The sequence below is a fragment of the Gobius niger genome (assembly GCF_951799975.1).
Source record: "Gobius niger genome assembly, chromosome: 6".
Taxonomy (NCBI): domain Eukaryota; kingdom Metazoa; phylum Chordata; class Actinopteri; order Gobiiformes; family Gobiidae; genus Gobius; species Gobius niger.
Genome location: NC_136857.1, coordinates 14,011,144 through 14,025,679, shown reverse-complemented (window position 1 = coordinate 14,025,679; position 14,536 = coordinate 14,011,144). Strand labels below are relative to the sequence as shown.

At 41.7% G+C, this 14,536-nt stretch overlaps 1 protein-coding gene across 1 annotated transcript; it reads left to right on the top strand.

Annotated features, from left to right (window-relative positions):
- Nucleotides 1–11,955: 11,955 nt before the first annotated feature.
- sp5l (Sp5 transcription factor-like) lies at nt 11,956–14,187 on the top strand. The gene is made up of 2 exons (XM_079558688.1): nt 11,956–12,342; nt 12,649–14,187. The coding sequence occupies exons 1-2, from the start codon at nt 12,289–12,291 to the stop codon at nt 13,639–13,641; spliced, it is 1,047 nt and encodes a 348-aa protein (XP_079414814.1). The 5' UTR covers nt 11,956–12,288; the 3' UTR covers nt 13,642–14,187.
- Nucleotides 14,188–14,536: the final 349 nt, after the last annotated feature.

Here is a 14,536-nt window from a genome sequence, read left to right as displayed (position 1 = left end):
GTCGAAGCGCGTTGTTAATTGAGGTTACCCTGTGTGCGCTAACCTACTTAGGAAGTGTCATGGTTGTGGGGCATGTTCGCGCAGCCATGTTGTTTACTCTTTCATCACACACTTCAGGTCGGCTGTTTGTTGGTTTGTTTTGCAAAGCAGAGCCTTCTGTTGAGCATTGGGAAAAGTGCGGAATCTGCGTCCCGCGGAGGGGCCCCGGCGCTGACACAGAGAAGACTGACTGTCACTATGTGTTTGTCTGAATGACAGTGAGGCGCTGGTTGGGGTCTCCCGAGGAACAGACGCGGGCTCGAGCCAGGTGTGTCGCTGCGCTAACAAGTGTATTCAAGTTAAGTTTAAATAGCGCGGAAAATAGAGCCAATATATTTTCATATGTATTTTGGTTCTGACCATATATATGAACCTCCTCTGTTTGCTTGAGCCCACCAAATTTAGTTGAGAATAGAAATTAATAATAATAACGTGATCATTTTCAACCAAGTCTACATTATGAAAGAATATTATACAAAAAAAACAAGAACAAAATGACCTCTACGACTAAGAAATGGTCAAATAATGAAAATCATATCCTGTTAATAATCATTAAATTAGGGGAATCATTTTGAGTTAAAGTTTCCAGTCTCCAAACTAATCCATCATATACCAACATCTCATCAGATGCATTAACTATTCCTTTTGCACATTTCCTGAAGTGGAAAATAACAATCCCAAATATTCTATTTTCAAAGGCAAGTATTTGATCAGTAGTCATCAATTAAAGTTACTGTGGTGCACATTACACCAGCAGAGTCAGATGAAAGAGGCGGCATGTCATTCAGGCCCCTCCTCCTCCTCCTCCTCAGAGCGTGGATGGGTGAGCGCGCAGCCGTATAAAGCACACATACGCACACAGGGCTGATGGGTCGGTGACAGGGTGACACTTCCCCTCAAATTACACTCTCATCTGACTGAGGGCCTAGCGTCACACAGCGTCAGATGAACTCATTTACTATTAAATCTACAGGGGAACTGCTCAGCTCATCTTTTTGCATCAAGGCAACACTGACTTAGTTGCAAACAAGACAATATCCTGTCTCCATGGGTTTGTAAAAGACCTGAAAAGTGTAATCCCGTATGTTCAATATTCTCTCAAAGGTCAGTGTTAATGGACGTGTTGAAAATGTGGGAACAGCGCGTACTCTTGGAGACAAAACGTTTATGTGGCCAGGCCCAGGGTGCAAAAGGGTGCAATGCAATCTAACCGTAATGTTTGTCCTTAAATGGAATATACAGAGTTTAAAAATGCTAAAACTAAATATTTTCCTCCCCCTACAAATTCCAGCCATGTCCGTAGAATGAGCCCAGACCTATTCACCACAACTGCCTCTGAAATCCTGCACTGTCACTCAAAAAGTTGTTCATTCGGGTCTGGGGTGCTGTCGTGCACGAGCTTAATATAGAACCTGCAGTTACGCGTAAGACCTGAGGTGGCAGAAGTGAGTGCAAAATGGCCAACTTGCTCTCTTTAAATTTTTTACCACTGGATAATGTTGAGAATCACCATCTAAGTCCTTACCTTGTGCGGCAGAAGAGCTATGGCATACATGAACATGCACAGAACATACTGTGTGTAAAATAATTAAGTAGTTTATATAAGTAAACACTATGTGGACTTCGGACAGAGTACGTGAATACACTCCTGAGTCAGTTGTAATAACAATATAACCAAAACTACAAAAATGTTGAAACTAAGTGAGTAATAACTAGGGCTGGGAAGATCCACTTTTGTCACGATCCGATACATATCACGATACTCAGGGGCCGATCCGACACGTATTGCGATACAATAAGTAATTATGATTTGTAATATGTTAACCTTAAAATGTATAAAAGGAAAAGTCATGTGTTTAAAGTTTATAAACCCAATGCTATTTGACAGTCATCAATAAATACACAATATTTCTTGTTTTGCAACTATTTTTTTTATTCTTATTTCTTATGTGAAAATAAAGTATTTTATCATCTAATTATCTCTGATGATTTTCCTGCCTGTTACAGGAGCGTGTGTCGTCTGATCCCATGCAGAGGTAGATCAGAGGCATATATTCATGTGACAGGTGCTCCCCGCTCCACTGTACAAGCCTCCATTAGCAGCCTGTGCTGGTCCCACACACCACAATGTTCTCTGTTCTCTTAATATTATTGTCAAGTGTCCTCGCTAATTATTTACCTTTGTTCGCGACGATGTAAACGCATGTGGAGACGCTCTGTGATTGATCATACCATTGTTTATTTCTCCATTTGTCTGCACTTTTTTATTATTTATCCTGTGTGCCACTATGCAGACAGGCTATTGTAGGGAATTCATCTTTTTAGGGAATTTGCACGACAAATCCAATGAATAAACAATCTACAGTAAATTAGTTATCATCAATTTTAAATGTGCAAGGGAAATGGCTGAAAATAAATGGCAGTGTATGCAAAAATGTGCTACTTTTAGCATAAATAAGAATACATCATTATCTCATTATCTCAATGGGATTTTGCTTTCTTCATAATTTAACAAATTACTGCCTCCCATGCATTTGGACAAGATCTATGTATATAATGCTTACTCACACAACCACCTCCATTTATCCAGGCTTGGGACTCTGCAATGTCTCAAGACATTATCAGTAAAGCTTTGTTTAGTTCTTTTATTTGCAATGCGTTCGGGTTAGCTCAGTATATACTGGGCCCTTCTTTATTTGTTTTAGTCGTGGAATAAAATGGGTTTTGTCCTTCAATGTATTATAAAAGTAGACATATCTTTGCTTTAAATTATAAGACATTTTCACCAAACGTAAAGTAGCCAGTTAGTTGTAATAATAAGGAAAAAATTGACTAGATTAAGGCTGTGTAGAGCTAGTGCAGGAGGTGGAGTAGCCTAATCAAAAGGTCAAAAAAGTCTGAGGCACTCTGTATGAAAAATGATAAAAGTCCTTTAATGGAAGATGTTTGTTGGCTACTAGACGGACCCTAAGAAGCATTCACGTTTCCTGCTTTGAACTAGCCAGTTAGTTGTTGACGTTTGCATTACTATGACAGAAATCCTCCACTTTTCTCCCTGAAACATGCTTGAACTCTAACAAAAAATAAGTCAACACATTCTGTTTTATTGTTTGAAAACAAAAAAGCACAGATGATGTTATTCTATAGTTAAGAGATCACAGGGTAGAACAATGTTCCCCACCACCATCCCAATAAAGGTACATACAATAAATATTGAACTAAAAAAAGGATTGTTCATCTTTCATTTATTGAACGATGATCTGATATACTCATAATGACAGGCATGGGTTAAACCTATTGCCTTTTCACTGAAAGAATTTCTTGATTGACTTCCGATCGTTCGTTATAACTTTGCTACAAGTCGTGTCTCCTTTTCCAGATCAAACCCCATATTTTATAGGCCGCAACCTTCAAAGCATGTCATATCCTGTCGAGATGATGAAATGATTTTGAAGTAGCATGAAAGTGACATTTGGCAGATGGACTGTATCTCTCTTTATCACTGCACACTTCCTGTACTCCGCGTCTTTGATAAAACATGAAACATCTTCTCTGCTCCTCTCTCACTGACAAGTGTTTTAGCTTTGGTGGTGTTACTGAGTGCATATACTGTGGTGTCCTGACTTTGCATATGTGAAACTCAAGTATGAGGTGTTCACTTGTGTGGGAAGTGGAGAAAGAAAAGTGGTTTGAAAAGGTGCAAAGAAACAAAATCAGGGCTGTTCAAAATAAACAAAAAAGATGCAATCCATTTAATCTGCCAGTAGACTTCCAACAAGATTGCTACTACTACTAAAGACAGTTCATTCGTTAGTTGTCTGAATATACAGTATGAATAAGATTATTTTACCTACAAACATTGCTAAAGGGTCCATCTCACCGGAGAGAGTTGCTGGCAGTCTCTGCGACGTTTCTGCAACACTTCAGCTGCTAGTCTGAGATGTGCCCTGGCAATGAGTCTGCAGGGTCTCGGTGAAAACTGGTTCGATTTCTCTGAGATGTCGATACGGCCTGGCTGTGGCAATGTTGCGAACACTATATATCAAGGATATCTCAAAGAGTTGTATGCAGTCTCTTTGAGATCTCCTTGATATCCGACAGGTCTCAGAAACAATGCAGAAATGTCTCACAGGTTGTGGACAACAAATGGTGTTCGTGACACAACTGCTTGAGGCCGCGTAGGAGTCTCAATGCTGTCTCCTCTGAAATCGAACCTGTTAGTTTTCACCAAGACTACCTGGAGACTCGCCTCATCTCCAGGGGACGCCTCGGGGACATCTACGTGACCAGCAGCAACTCGAGTCTCCAACTAGTCTCGAGGCCGGTGAGATAGGCCCTTAAAGCAGAACTAAGTAACTCATGCCCCTAGAGGCTATAAGCGCCACTGCAGGCGCATGTTGCGTTTTTCTACTCATTAATAGTCCGTGAGAGTAAATACTATGCTTACAGAAAAGACAAAGGGAGAGAAGGATATTGTACATCCAATTACACAATTGAGATAATCTCTTCACTCAAATCGGGCTGTAAACACTGTTTGGCGCTAGCCCGCAGCTTTGCTTGATAGCCTGTTTGCTTCGTCTTTGTGATTCCATTAGTGTGTATTGGGGCCTCTGACCCGTAGGCAGGGAAGTTGCAATTTTGGTTTTCTGCCCAGAGACACCAGGGGGAGATAAAAGACCCCCTAATCATCCCATTAACACTTGTATTAACCCCAGAGGGACTAAAGAAAGGATTTATTAAGGTAAACAAGTTACTTAGTTCTTCTTTAAGGAAAAAATACAATATCTACTGGGCGCTAAAATCATCAGGACAGAGGACAACAAACACTGTCGCTGGATTAAGGACGTGAAATCCAAAACTGTGTTCAAGGGGCATAAAACCAGGACAAAGCGCCCTTCTTGCATTCACGCACCTGGTATGTTGTCCTGAAAAAGTCGGACTGCAAATGGTGACATCGCCGAAACCTGTTCAAATCAGCCGCAGAGACAAGCCATAGCCACGTCACATGACTCTTCTCATACGAGTGAGCAATCAAAACTGTCAAGGATTAATTGAAGTAGAGATGCTCAAATATCGTTGACTCGCTGGGTTGATTGAGTTGTCAGATATGAAAAAAGTTAGTTAAAAGAATCTCATAAATAAGTCTTGCAATGGACAGCTCATATACCTGGACTTAAACTTGGAGATCTTAAAAGTTGCTGGTCATTTCAGTTTCAGATGAGTAAATACATATAGTACACAATCGAAACACTCATGGCGAAATCTAGAACCACACCAGCGTACTAATAAAAAGGAAATGATGAACACTGTCTAAATCTTGCCCACAGAAAGCTGCTACAAACCCAGTGATTTCTTCAACGCGCTTCTCCCAGCGTCTTGTCTCTCTCTTTTCTCTGTCTCTGGGAGTATGGTGCATGTCAAGTGATTGTTGAAGTGAAATATTGATGTGGAGTATCAAAGCGTGGCGTAGCACTCCTGTGTTTCCAGAACTAACCACGAAGCGCTTTGATCACACACTCCTGTGATCTGACTTCTGAAGTTGTTAAGAGTGCTGGAAAACAAAATGCAAACAAACTTCAAGTGCTCTTGGTATTGATAAAAGTTTTCTCTGACAAGCGGAGATGCGTGCCGTCTGCCCGCGTTTGCCCGAGACTGGAGGTTTTGGGGTTTTTGTACACGCTAATGGACATGAGATCAGGGAATAATTATGCCTCTTCGCAGCTCGCACACCTAGCTCAGAGTAAAATCTACTACAGGGGTGGGATCTGCTTAAACCCCGCTGTGAGCCCAGAGAATGGTGGAGGAATCAAAAGAGCAATTCCCTCATTGTAGATTTGGTCGTTTTGTGAATGAAATGTCTCCATTATGTGTTGAGGATTAAACTCAACTCTTATCTGACGGTAATTTGAACAAAGTGAAATGATATTTAGTTTAGTTGGGACCGGTTTGCTTCACAGCTTTCATCTCCCTCTGTGTTTACTGACAGGTGCTAAAAAAAAGAAGAAGCAAAAGACACAGAATAAATATTAACATTACAAGGAAAAAAAAAATCTAGGTACATTTGAGAAGTGAAACATAGTCTTCTATTTCAGTTAATCTCCAATCCAGCTTTACCCAAATCTAAAAGCTTCTCGAATGGAGAGCTGACAGCCTATAGGCCATGTGTCATGCATCATTTGAAAGCTAAAAAACTGATCTAAACTGATCTTTTTCCTCGCATTTCTGCCATATTGTCGTCACTTTTTTCCACTTTCTTTTCATCTCATTTTTGCCACTTTTTTGTTGAGTTTTTGCCACTTTTTTGTTGAGTTTTTGTCACCTTTTTGCTGCACTTTTATCTTTTTTGTCACTTTTTTGTAGCTTTTTTGGGTCACTTTTCGATGGTAAAGTCGAACTGGAGATAATGTGCTCGGTTCAGGCGGGGGCTAGGAGGTTAATTTTGACAATTTAACCCAGTCCCACTGAGAATTCACAATCTCTTTTTCAGGGTAGTCCTGCCCCCTAGAGGGGAACCTATATTGTACATGTTTTTAGTCGCAGATTAATCCACACAGAAAGGCCTTGTCCAGTCAAACCTGGGACTTTCTTTGCGTATTAGCCCAGATGCCTCATATGGGTTAACATAATCAAGCTCTGTTTTCATTTTTTATGTGTGAAAAATCTAAATAAAGTTAATTCCCTCATTTAAATGCAAAATGATAGCATCACTCTCCATCTAACAGCAGTACACTCACTTGTGCCTCATTCGCAGTGCGACTGAAAGCCAAAACAATCTAATGCAAAGGAATAACACTGATCTGAACAGTGGTTTCCAGGTCTTCCGCACGCTCCATCTGTAATTGAGTTTGTTTCAGCGGTAATTGGAACACATCTGTACTTCTTCCCTGATGTATTAATTATATCACAGTACCGTGGTGGTTAGAAAAACTAGTTTTCAAATATTTTGTCAGAAACTCAGCCACTTATGTAAACTGTACATACCTAACCGAGACGCGCTGCAGAAACACAAGTGAACTGGGCCTGGGTTAAATGACTTCATGGTCGTCAGAGGTCAATTGTTTTACTGTATAGAGTATTTGTCAATGTGGCGCACAGTGGGAGACAGGAAAGAGCCGCAGAGTGGTGGCCCAGTAGAGTCCAGCTGGCATTATTGCCCGGTACAGTGAGTGTCATGGTAATTTAGGTCCATCTTGTCCTGTTTGAGTTTTGAATGGTTAAGAGTTGGCAGCAGCAGGCTCCTCCGTGCTGTCTGTCTCATCCATTAGGCCTCATTTGTCACACGCAGGTCGTAGAGTGAGTGCGCTGCTGTAAAATTGGCTTTTTGACATGACCACCAGCACAAAGGCTCTGTGCCCGGCCCTTCTCTCTACAGATGGTCAAGACAGCTGGGACAATTTAGTGACGTGTATGGGCCTTTAAACTGCCTCCGAGGCACGATAAAAACAGCTTGACTTGAGCCTCGCGCACAGTCTATGATGTGAGTGCTCAGATTTAGTGGTTCGCATAAAGACTGCACTAACAATTGGTTTGAGAACAGGCCACCAGTGGCTCGAACAGCAAGTGTTTAAGAAGAGGATCCCGTAGACAATTGCAGAATGATAAGAAACTATATTATATTATAGTGAAAAGCCTCGTCTGGTTCAATCTTTGAAGGCACAAAGTGAGAGTTCTTTGGAGTTTTTGGTTTGTTTGGGGGGCAACACATGTTTGAACTTAGCAAGTGTTTGTCAAGAAGCAATATATCTTAGTTCACGCAGCTGAGATCTCACAGTGTTAAAGATAAGCTTCTCAGCACCAGCCAGTGCTTCATTCACCAAGAAAATGATAAGAACAAAAAACAACATATAATAAAGAAACTGTAAATCTTTTCATTTATAATTCAGTGTGATCTGATATTAGGCAACATCTAATAATGTACACGTCCCTCATTCGATGGAGAAAATAGATTTAAGTTAAAAGGTGAAGTGTTTTATTTGTCATAATACAAAATTGTGCAGATCAAATAGACTTTGCACACCGCCACTCTGAGCCAACCAGACCAACATGTTTTTAGTGTTGGGGAAACCAGAGGAAGGCAGGCCGGGATTCGGACCCAGAAACGTACTGCTGCGATGCAAAAGCACTTCAAATGTCTCTAAAACACAATTCTTGACTTTCGTGTGTGGCCAAGTCAATAGATATTGGGCAGAGCCTCTAAACGCTTACTCAAATCTAAACTATATCATGAAAAAGAAAAGAAAAAAAAAACGTTTTGTTCCTCACATACGGTAGACTAAGATTTGACTTACTGATCTTTAGAGCTCAAATGTGTGTAACATTCTCAAAATCTGGGGGCAGAGATACATGGTCGGGCCGAAGATGGTCTCCTCCCCCTGGTCTACACTAAGATACTGTAGAGTGAGATAAAATATTAGGAACTTTATTGCCCGCACTTAACTCTTAAAAGACACAAGAGCAGATTGCAAGAAAACTATTATTTCTAATATTATAGGCAGGGAAAATATATAGAAATAAAAGAACAAAGTGCAGAGAAACATAGTATATTTACGATGGTGGGGAAAAGGTGATGTGAGATCTGAGGCCTCTCTCCAGATCGTCCCAGTGACTGCTCATGTGTGTGTGTGTGTGTGTGTGTGTGTGTGCGTGTGTGTGTGTGTGTGTGTGTGTGTGTGTATTTATGTGTGCGCGATGGCAGAGAGGGTGATTAGCCGCCATCTCAACAGCTGTTTAATGAACACAGGGACCTCTTTCTCTGGAAATGAGTTTTCCCTTGAAAACTGGAGAAGCCGTATCCAGGTCTATTTAAATGAGCTAACATGGGGAAGGTAAGCAGCACCACATGAGCATTGTTTTCACAGTTCAAAGTGAGGAGAGAGTACTTTGCACTTCAAAGCCACTCATCTGGGAGGCAGCGAGGGGGAGGGGAGGGGGGAGAGAGAGGGGACAGGAAATAAGAATCAGGGTAATTAACAACTTCTGCTCCATAATAAACCAAAGACACGCCGCTCCTCTACCTCAGCATCACAGGGCCGTCCAACCCTGTGTCCGGGACTTCTCTGACGGAGCATCCTTCATCCTAAATCTCCTCATTCTCCGTCTGTGGGTTACAGCATATTCACTTACATGCACGATGAGGCCTTGAATGTGTCTTTTAGCAACCAATGCTGTTTTATTTGGAGCGCAGTCGGCAGGATTTGCTCACATAAATTGGATCAAAAGCCAGGGGCGTTACAAAGCATTAACACTGCACTGATGATTTCTACAACGGAAGATCACAATCCCAGAGAAAGCTGCCGGTGTTATGTTTATTCACAAACTAAAGATGCAACAACTAGCTGAGAGATATCAAGAAAGACTAAAAGAATGTGAATAATTAAAGATCTCTCTCTGATATTGGACCTTAATACTATGGTTCTGCTTGGCTCCCACACACATTAGCAACAGAAATGTTTGTAACGGGATCATGTTTAAGTTTCCGTTTGTGATTATATTTTTATGCAATGATAGAGACACTCAATTCTACAATAAAAATGTTTGAATTTGTTAATGTCATACTGGCTACCACTTTTTGTTTAAGCTTTTTCAGACTACAGTTTACATCAGGATCTGAACAATACTTTTTTCTGTATCTGTGCCATATTATAATTTTTTTTGTATTATTTATTTGACATAGTAGAGTAACCAAGTAACTTTCTTTCGTGCTGTGTCATGACCCACCATGTAGGCGTGGGCCAAGATCTCAAACAGCCATAAGCATTTTTTGGCCCTGAGTAGATGAATATAGTGGATTTTTCCTTTATTTGATTGCGCTGCATCCAATATACTTATTGTAGACGCCGTGATTGTACTAAATATTCAGTTAATAGCTAACATAATGTCTACATAATATATTGGTTAACTGTTCGGTAAAAGGATATATTTCATCTTTATCCATTATTACAAAATGTTTCAAAATATCGCCTCGTTCGTGTAAACCCAATCTCATGTCTCACCCCTGCACCCACCAGGCATGAAAAGGTGGAAACTGAAGAATACACGACATTCTTTTCAGTACCAGTTTTTGGCTCATATCTTTTGGTTTAGATCCCAGTAGTTCCTGAACTTTTTTTTGAAAGCATCATACAGGTAACATCTTATATTGCTGGGTTGCAGGTTCTAGAAAGTGATTATGTCACCGGACCCAGTGGGGGGCAGGAGCCAGTTTTTCCTATTAACTACATTACACTTTCACAAGTCATAGCTAAAAAGAAAATGTATGAATTGCAAAAATGATCATTAATATCAGTCACTGGGTTCATGATCTCTTTGTACAACACCAAAAAAAAAAAAAAAAACGAAATAATTTAGCCTCTATATAATATTATAGGCCTTTAGAAAGCTGTGATGTCACCTGCAACCCAGCGATAGCACCTTCCACACTCTCATTCATACAACAGTGTATGCAGACACTAGAGGCAAGGCGGGTGAAGTGTTTGCCCAAGGACACAGCGACAGTTATCACTTGCGAGATTCGAACAGCCACAAGACGACCCCGTCTACTATCTGCACCACTGTCGGCCCTTTTAAAAAAAACATTTCTATTACAATTGCAAGAGGTGGTTATTATTGATGACAAATTCAAATGTTTGTGGGGAAAAATAAAACATCAAATTGATAAAATACTGTTTAATTTGATAAATGCTCAGGTTTTTGGCAGTGATTGTCAGCCTATTTGCGAAATACTATCATCCTTTTGGGAGGGCGGGGCCTTCTGTGGATCACAATCTGAGCTTCCCTTTTTTAACACTATTCAATCCAATGAGAAAGTTGCATTGAAAAAGTAAATTAAAGTCGGATAGATGTCACGAATAACTTTGGGCTAGAAAAACACAGCTCTACTCAAAAAAGCCCTGTAACTTTCCTCTAACAATCATGTGTTAAAAATAATAATATGACTTGTATTAGAGATGGACCCGATTTAAGCTGCCTCCTGTTTGACCCCTGTTTATTTAAGGATCACAGTCTGAGAAACATGCAGCAGCCTTTTAAAGACAGGAACCAGGCATTTACATGAGAAACCCAGATTTAAACTCTTAACATTGTAATGGTGAGCAGACTTACGGAATGAGATTAAGCCCCCAATCTGCATTAAACGGACACATCTGAAGCGGCCTCGACTTGAACCCTGTGATGTGAGAGTGTCACACGGTGTGGCCCTCTGTGACATGTCGCCTACTGGTGAGAAGGCCTGCTTTGATTGAGTTTTATCAATTAGCTTTGTGAGGGAGAGGCGGGGGGGCGGGCCTGCTGCAGAGCTGAGAGAAGAAAGTACATTAAATACTCTTTAGACTGCAGCTCCGGCCCTGCTTTAAGTGCAAAATAGCTGTGTGATAAGCAAGAATGTATAACTATTTGAAGGAACATCTAAATTGATTAATATAAACAACACATGCAGGCTATAATAATGTGATGGAAATAAGTAATGCTACATTTTAAACAGGATTTTGTCGTTTCTCTGCAGCCAGTCATGAATATTAATATTGATTCATTTCTTACCAGGCTCCCACACTGGAGTTATGAAAGCAAGAAAAGAATCCCAGAGAGTAAATTTCACTACGTTTGCTAAACATCTCAAATCTGCCACACAAGCATTTTGCAGGCTGTGCGCAACTTTCTGTGGAATTGAGAGCTGCAGAGACACGACAAAGGTTTGAACCTTTTGAAAAAGTAAATACTGACACAGGAAAGGAGACACATGAGTTAATACCGTTTAAGAAGTGTTACAGCACGTTTCTTATCACGCCTTCAGTCTTTAGAGCTGAACAATCGGGGGCGGAGTCTCTTCTGGAGGTCAGGCCAGCATTTGGTTGAAATTGAGTGAAATTATGAGTGGCCCTCCCCTTCACCTCAGCCCCCTCCCCGTGCCCTCGCTTATCCTCCTGTCTATTGACTGGCTCCGAGCATCAGTGAGACCCCGCAGAGAGCTGCCTTTGCCCTCTATAAAGAGACGCGCAGCCGCAGCCTCTGAGATGAGCGCGCGGATATACGGACTGCGCACCGACACGCGGAACCCATCGCGCTAAACTGCACTGGACTCGACACGTTTAGCGGATATAGAGTGTTTTTTTTTAACTTACAGCTGTTGTCACGGTCTCATTCCAGGCGAATGTGAAGAGCTTTTTTTCTGTTGTTTTCATAGTTGAAGACTTTTGGCGCCGTTTGTTGCCGGCGCGGTTTGTGTCGCAGGTGTCTTGTCTGGTCTCAGCACAGATGGCTGCCCTGACGATCCAAAGAACCGACAACTTTCTGCACACGTTTTTACAGGTGAGAAATAACTTCTACTTTCATGCACTGAATTTTACCTCTCGAGTCATTTAAAATAAATAAAAATAAATACAGTGAAAATTACATTATTACAATCATTCTAACAGACTGTTCTGAGCATGTTCTGCGCCCTACATTATCATTATTATTATTATTATTATTATTATTATTATTATTATTATTATTATTATTATTATTATTATTGTTATTATTATTATTATTATTAATAGACATAGGCTATTTTTGTTGTATATGTTTTCAACTTTATGATAATATTTTCTATTATGTGCCTATGAATTTATCCAGGACCGGACGCCGAGCTCGTCCCCTGAAGGAGCTCCCAACGCCTTGTCCTTCCTGGCCACCACGTGCAGCCAGGCCTGGCAGGTGGGGGGCACCATGGGCTCAGAGGGCTCTCAGTTCCCGTACGAGGGCGCAGTCAGCTCTTCCTCTGGGATGTTTCAACTTTGGAGCAATGACATGGCGCCTGGCTCGACCCTTGGGACACACTTCACTGTTCCTAAGGTGCAGTTCCCAGGACACATGCAGTCGAGCCTGGGCCATCATCACCACCCACACCACCATCACGAACTGCCTCTCACTCCCCCTGCCGAGCCTTCGTCCTACTCCTTTGAGCTGTCCCCGGTCAAAAGTAACGCCTCCTACTACTCTCAGCACAACTGTGTATCCCAGAACTTCCCCAGCTTCCTGCAAAACTCTACGGGACGTCACCACATTCCTGGGGGTCATGAGGAGGGTCAGCAGTGGTGGAGCCTGCCCCAAACCAACGCCTCTGCCTCCAGCCACCACTTCAGCCTGGGCAGGCAGCTGGTCCTGGGGCACCAGCCTCAGATCGCTGCTTTGCTCCAGGGCACGTCTAAAGGCTTACTGAGCTCCACTCGACGATGTCGGAGGTGTAAGTGTCCAAACTGCCAGACGAACGGCGGGGGGCTGGAGTTTGGGAAGAAGAGACTGCACATCTGCCACATCCCTGAGTGCGGTAAAGTGTACAAGAAGACGTCGCACCTGAAGGCGCACCTGCGCTGGCATGCGGGTGAGCGGCCCTTCATCTGTAACTGGCTTTTCTGTGGAAAGAGCTTCACGCGCTCAGACGAGCTGCAGCGACACCTGCGCACCCACACTGGTGAGAAGCGCTTTGGCTGCCAGCAGTGCGGCAAGAGGTTCATGAGAAGCGACCACCTCTCCAAACACGTCAAGACCCACCAGACCAGGAAGAGCCGTTCTGGACCACCGTCCCAGAGCACGGACTCTCTGCTCAACAACATCAAGAGAGAATGAATGTAATTTTAAACTCAAGACTTTTCCCTGAGCGACTGCCAGCTGTTTGCACTAAACTTTTAAATCAATATCACTTTGATTTAAAGTGGCACTACATCAGAGACTGGTCCAAATGTGTTTTGGACACAACACACCTGAACATAAATTCTATTTCAAGCCTTTCAGATCTGTTCCCAAAATACTGCAAACTTTAAACAATTAATAATGTAAATATATGATCCTTTTGAAGGACGTGGCAGCTGTTTAAATATGTTTATGTATACAATTGAAAGTAAATATATGCCGTAAGTGTGGCTAAAGGGTGCAGCAGAATATTTTTTAAGTGAACTGAAGACACGGGGTTGCTGGTGCAGATGTTATTTTCGCTAAAAAGGCTCTCTGTGTTTTTGAAGATAGAGATCTTTTTGAGATGGAAGACTTTGATGTACAGATTTAAGCAGTTAGCCAGCGAAGAGAAGTACCATTCATCCAAATATGTTTTTTGTGAATGATGTACAAATGTCTTCAACATTTTAAATGCACAGCATGTACATTTTAATAAACGTTATACATGTCAAACCAAAGCTAGTTTTAAGTATTGATCTTTTTCCAAGGCGCTGACAGATGAATGGGAAGAACATCGACTTAAGGGTACTCAATGGTCTTAACTATTTACAGCTCTTTGACCAAACGTGTGAAGACCTCCTGCTGCCTCTGAAGATCTAACATTTTATTTAAATGATAATCCTAGCTCATTGAGAGGAGGTGTGAAGGAAGCCGTCCCAACAGAACACAGTGGGCTGTTCAAAGATGTTCACACCTCTGTGTCAATACAACTGCCATTCACTGGACCCTCTGCAATCAAGTTCACAGTCATGTGGCTTTAATGACTGTTTTCTTTCCCCCAATAGAGAGG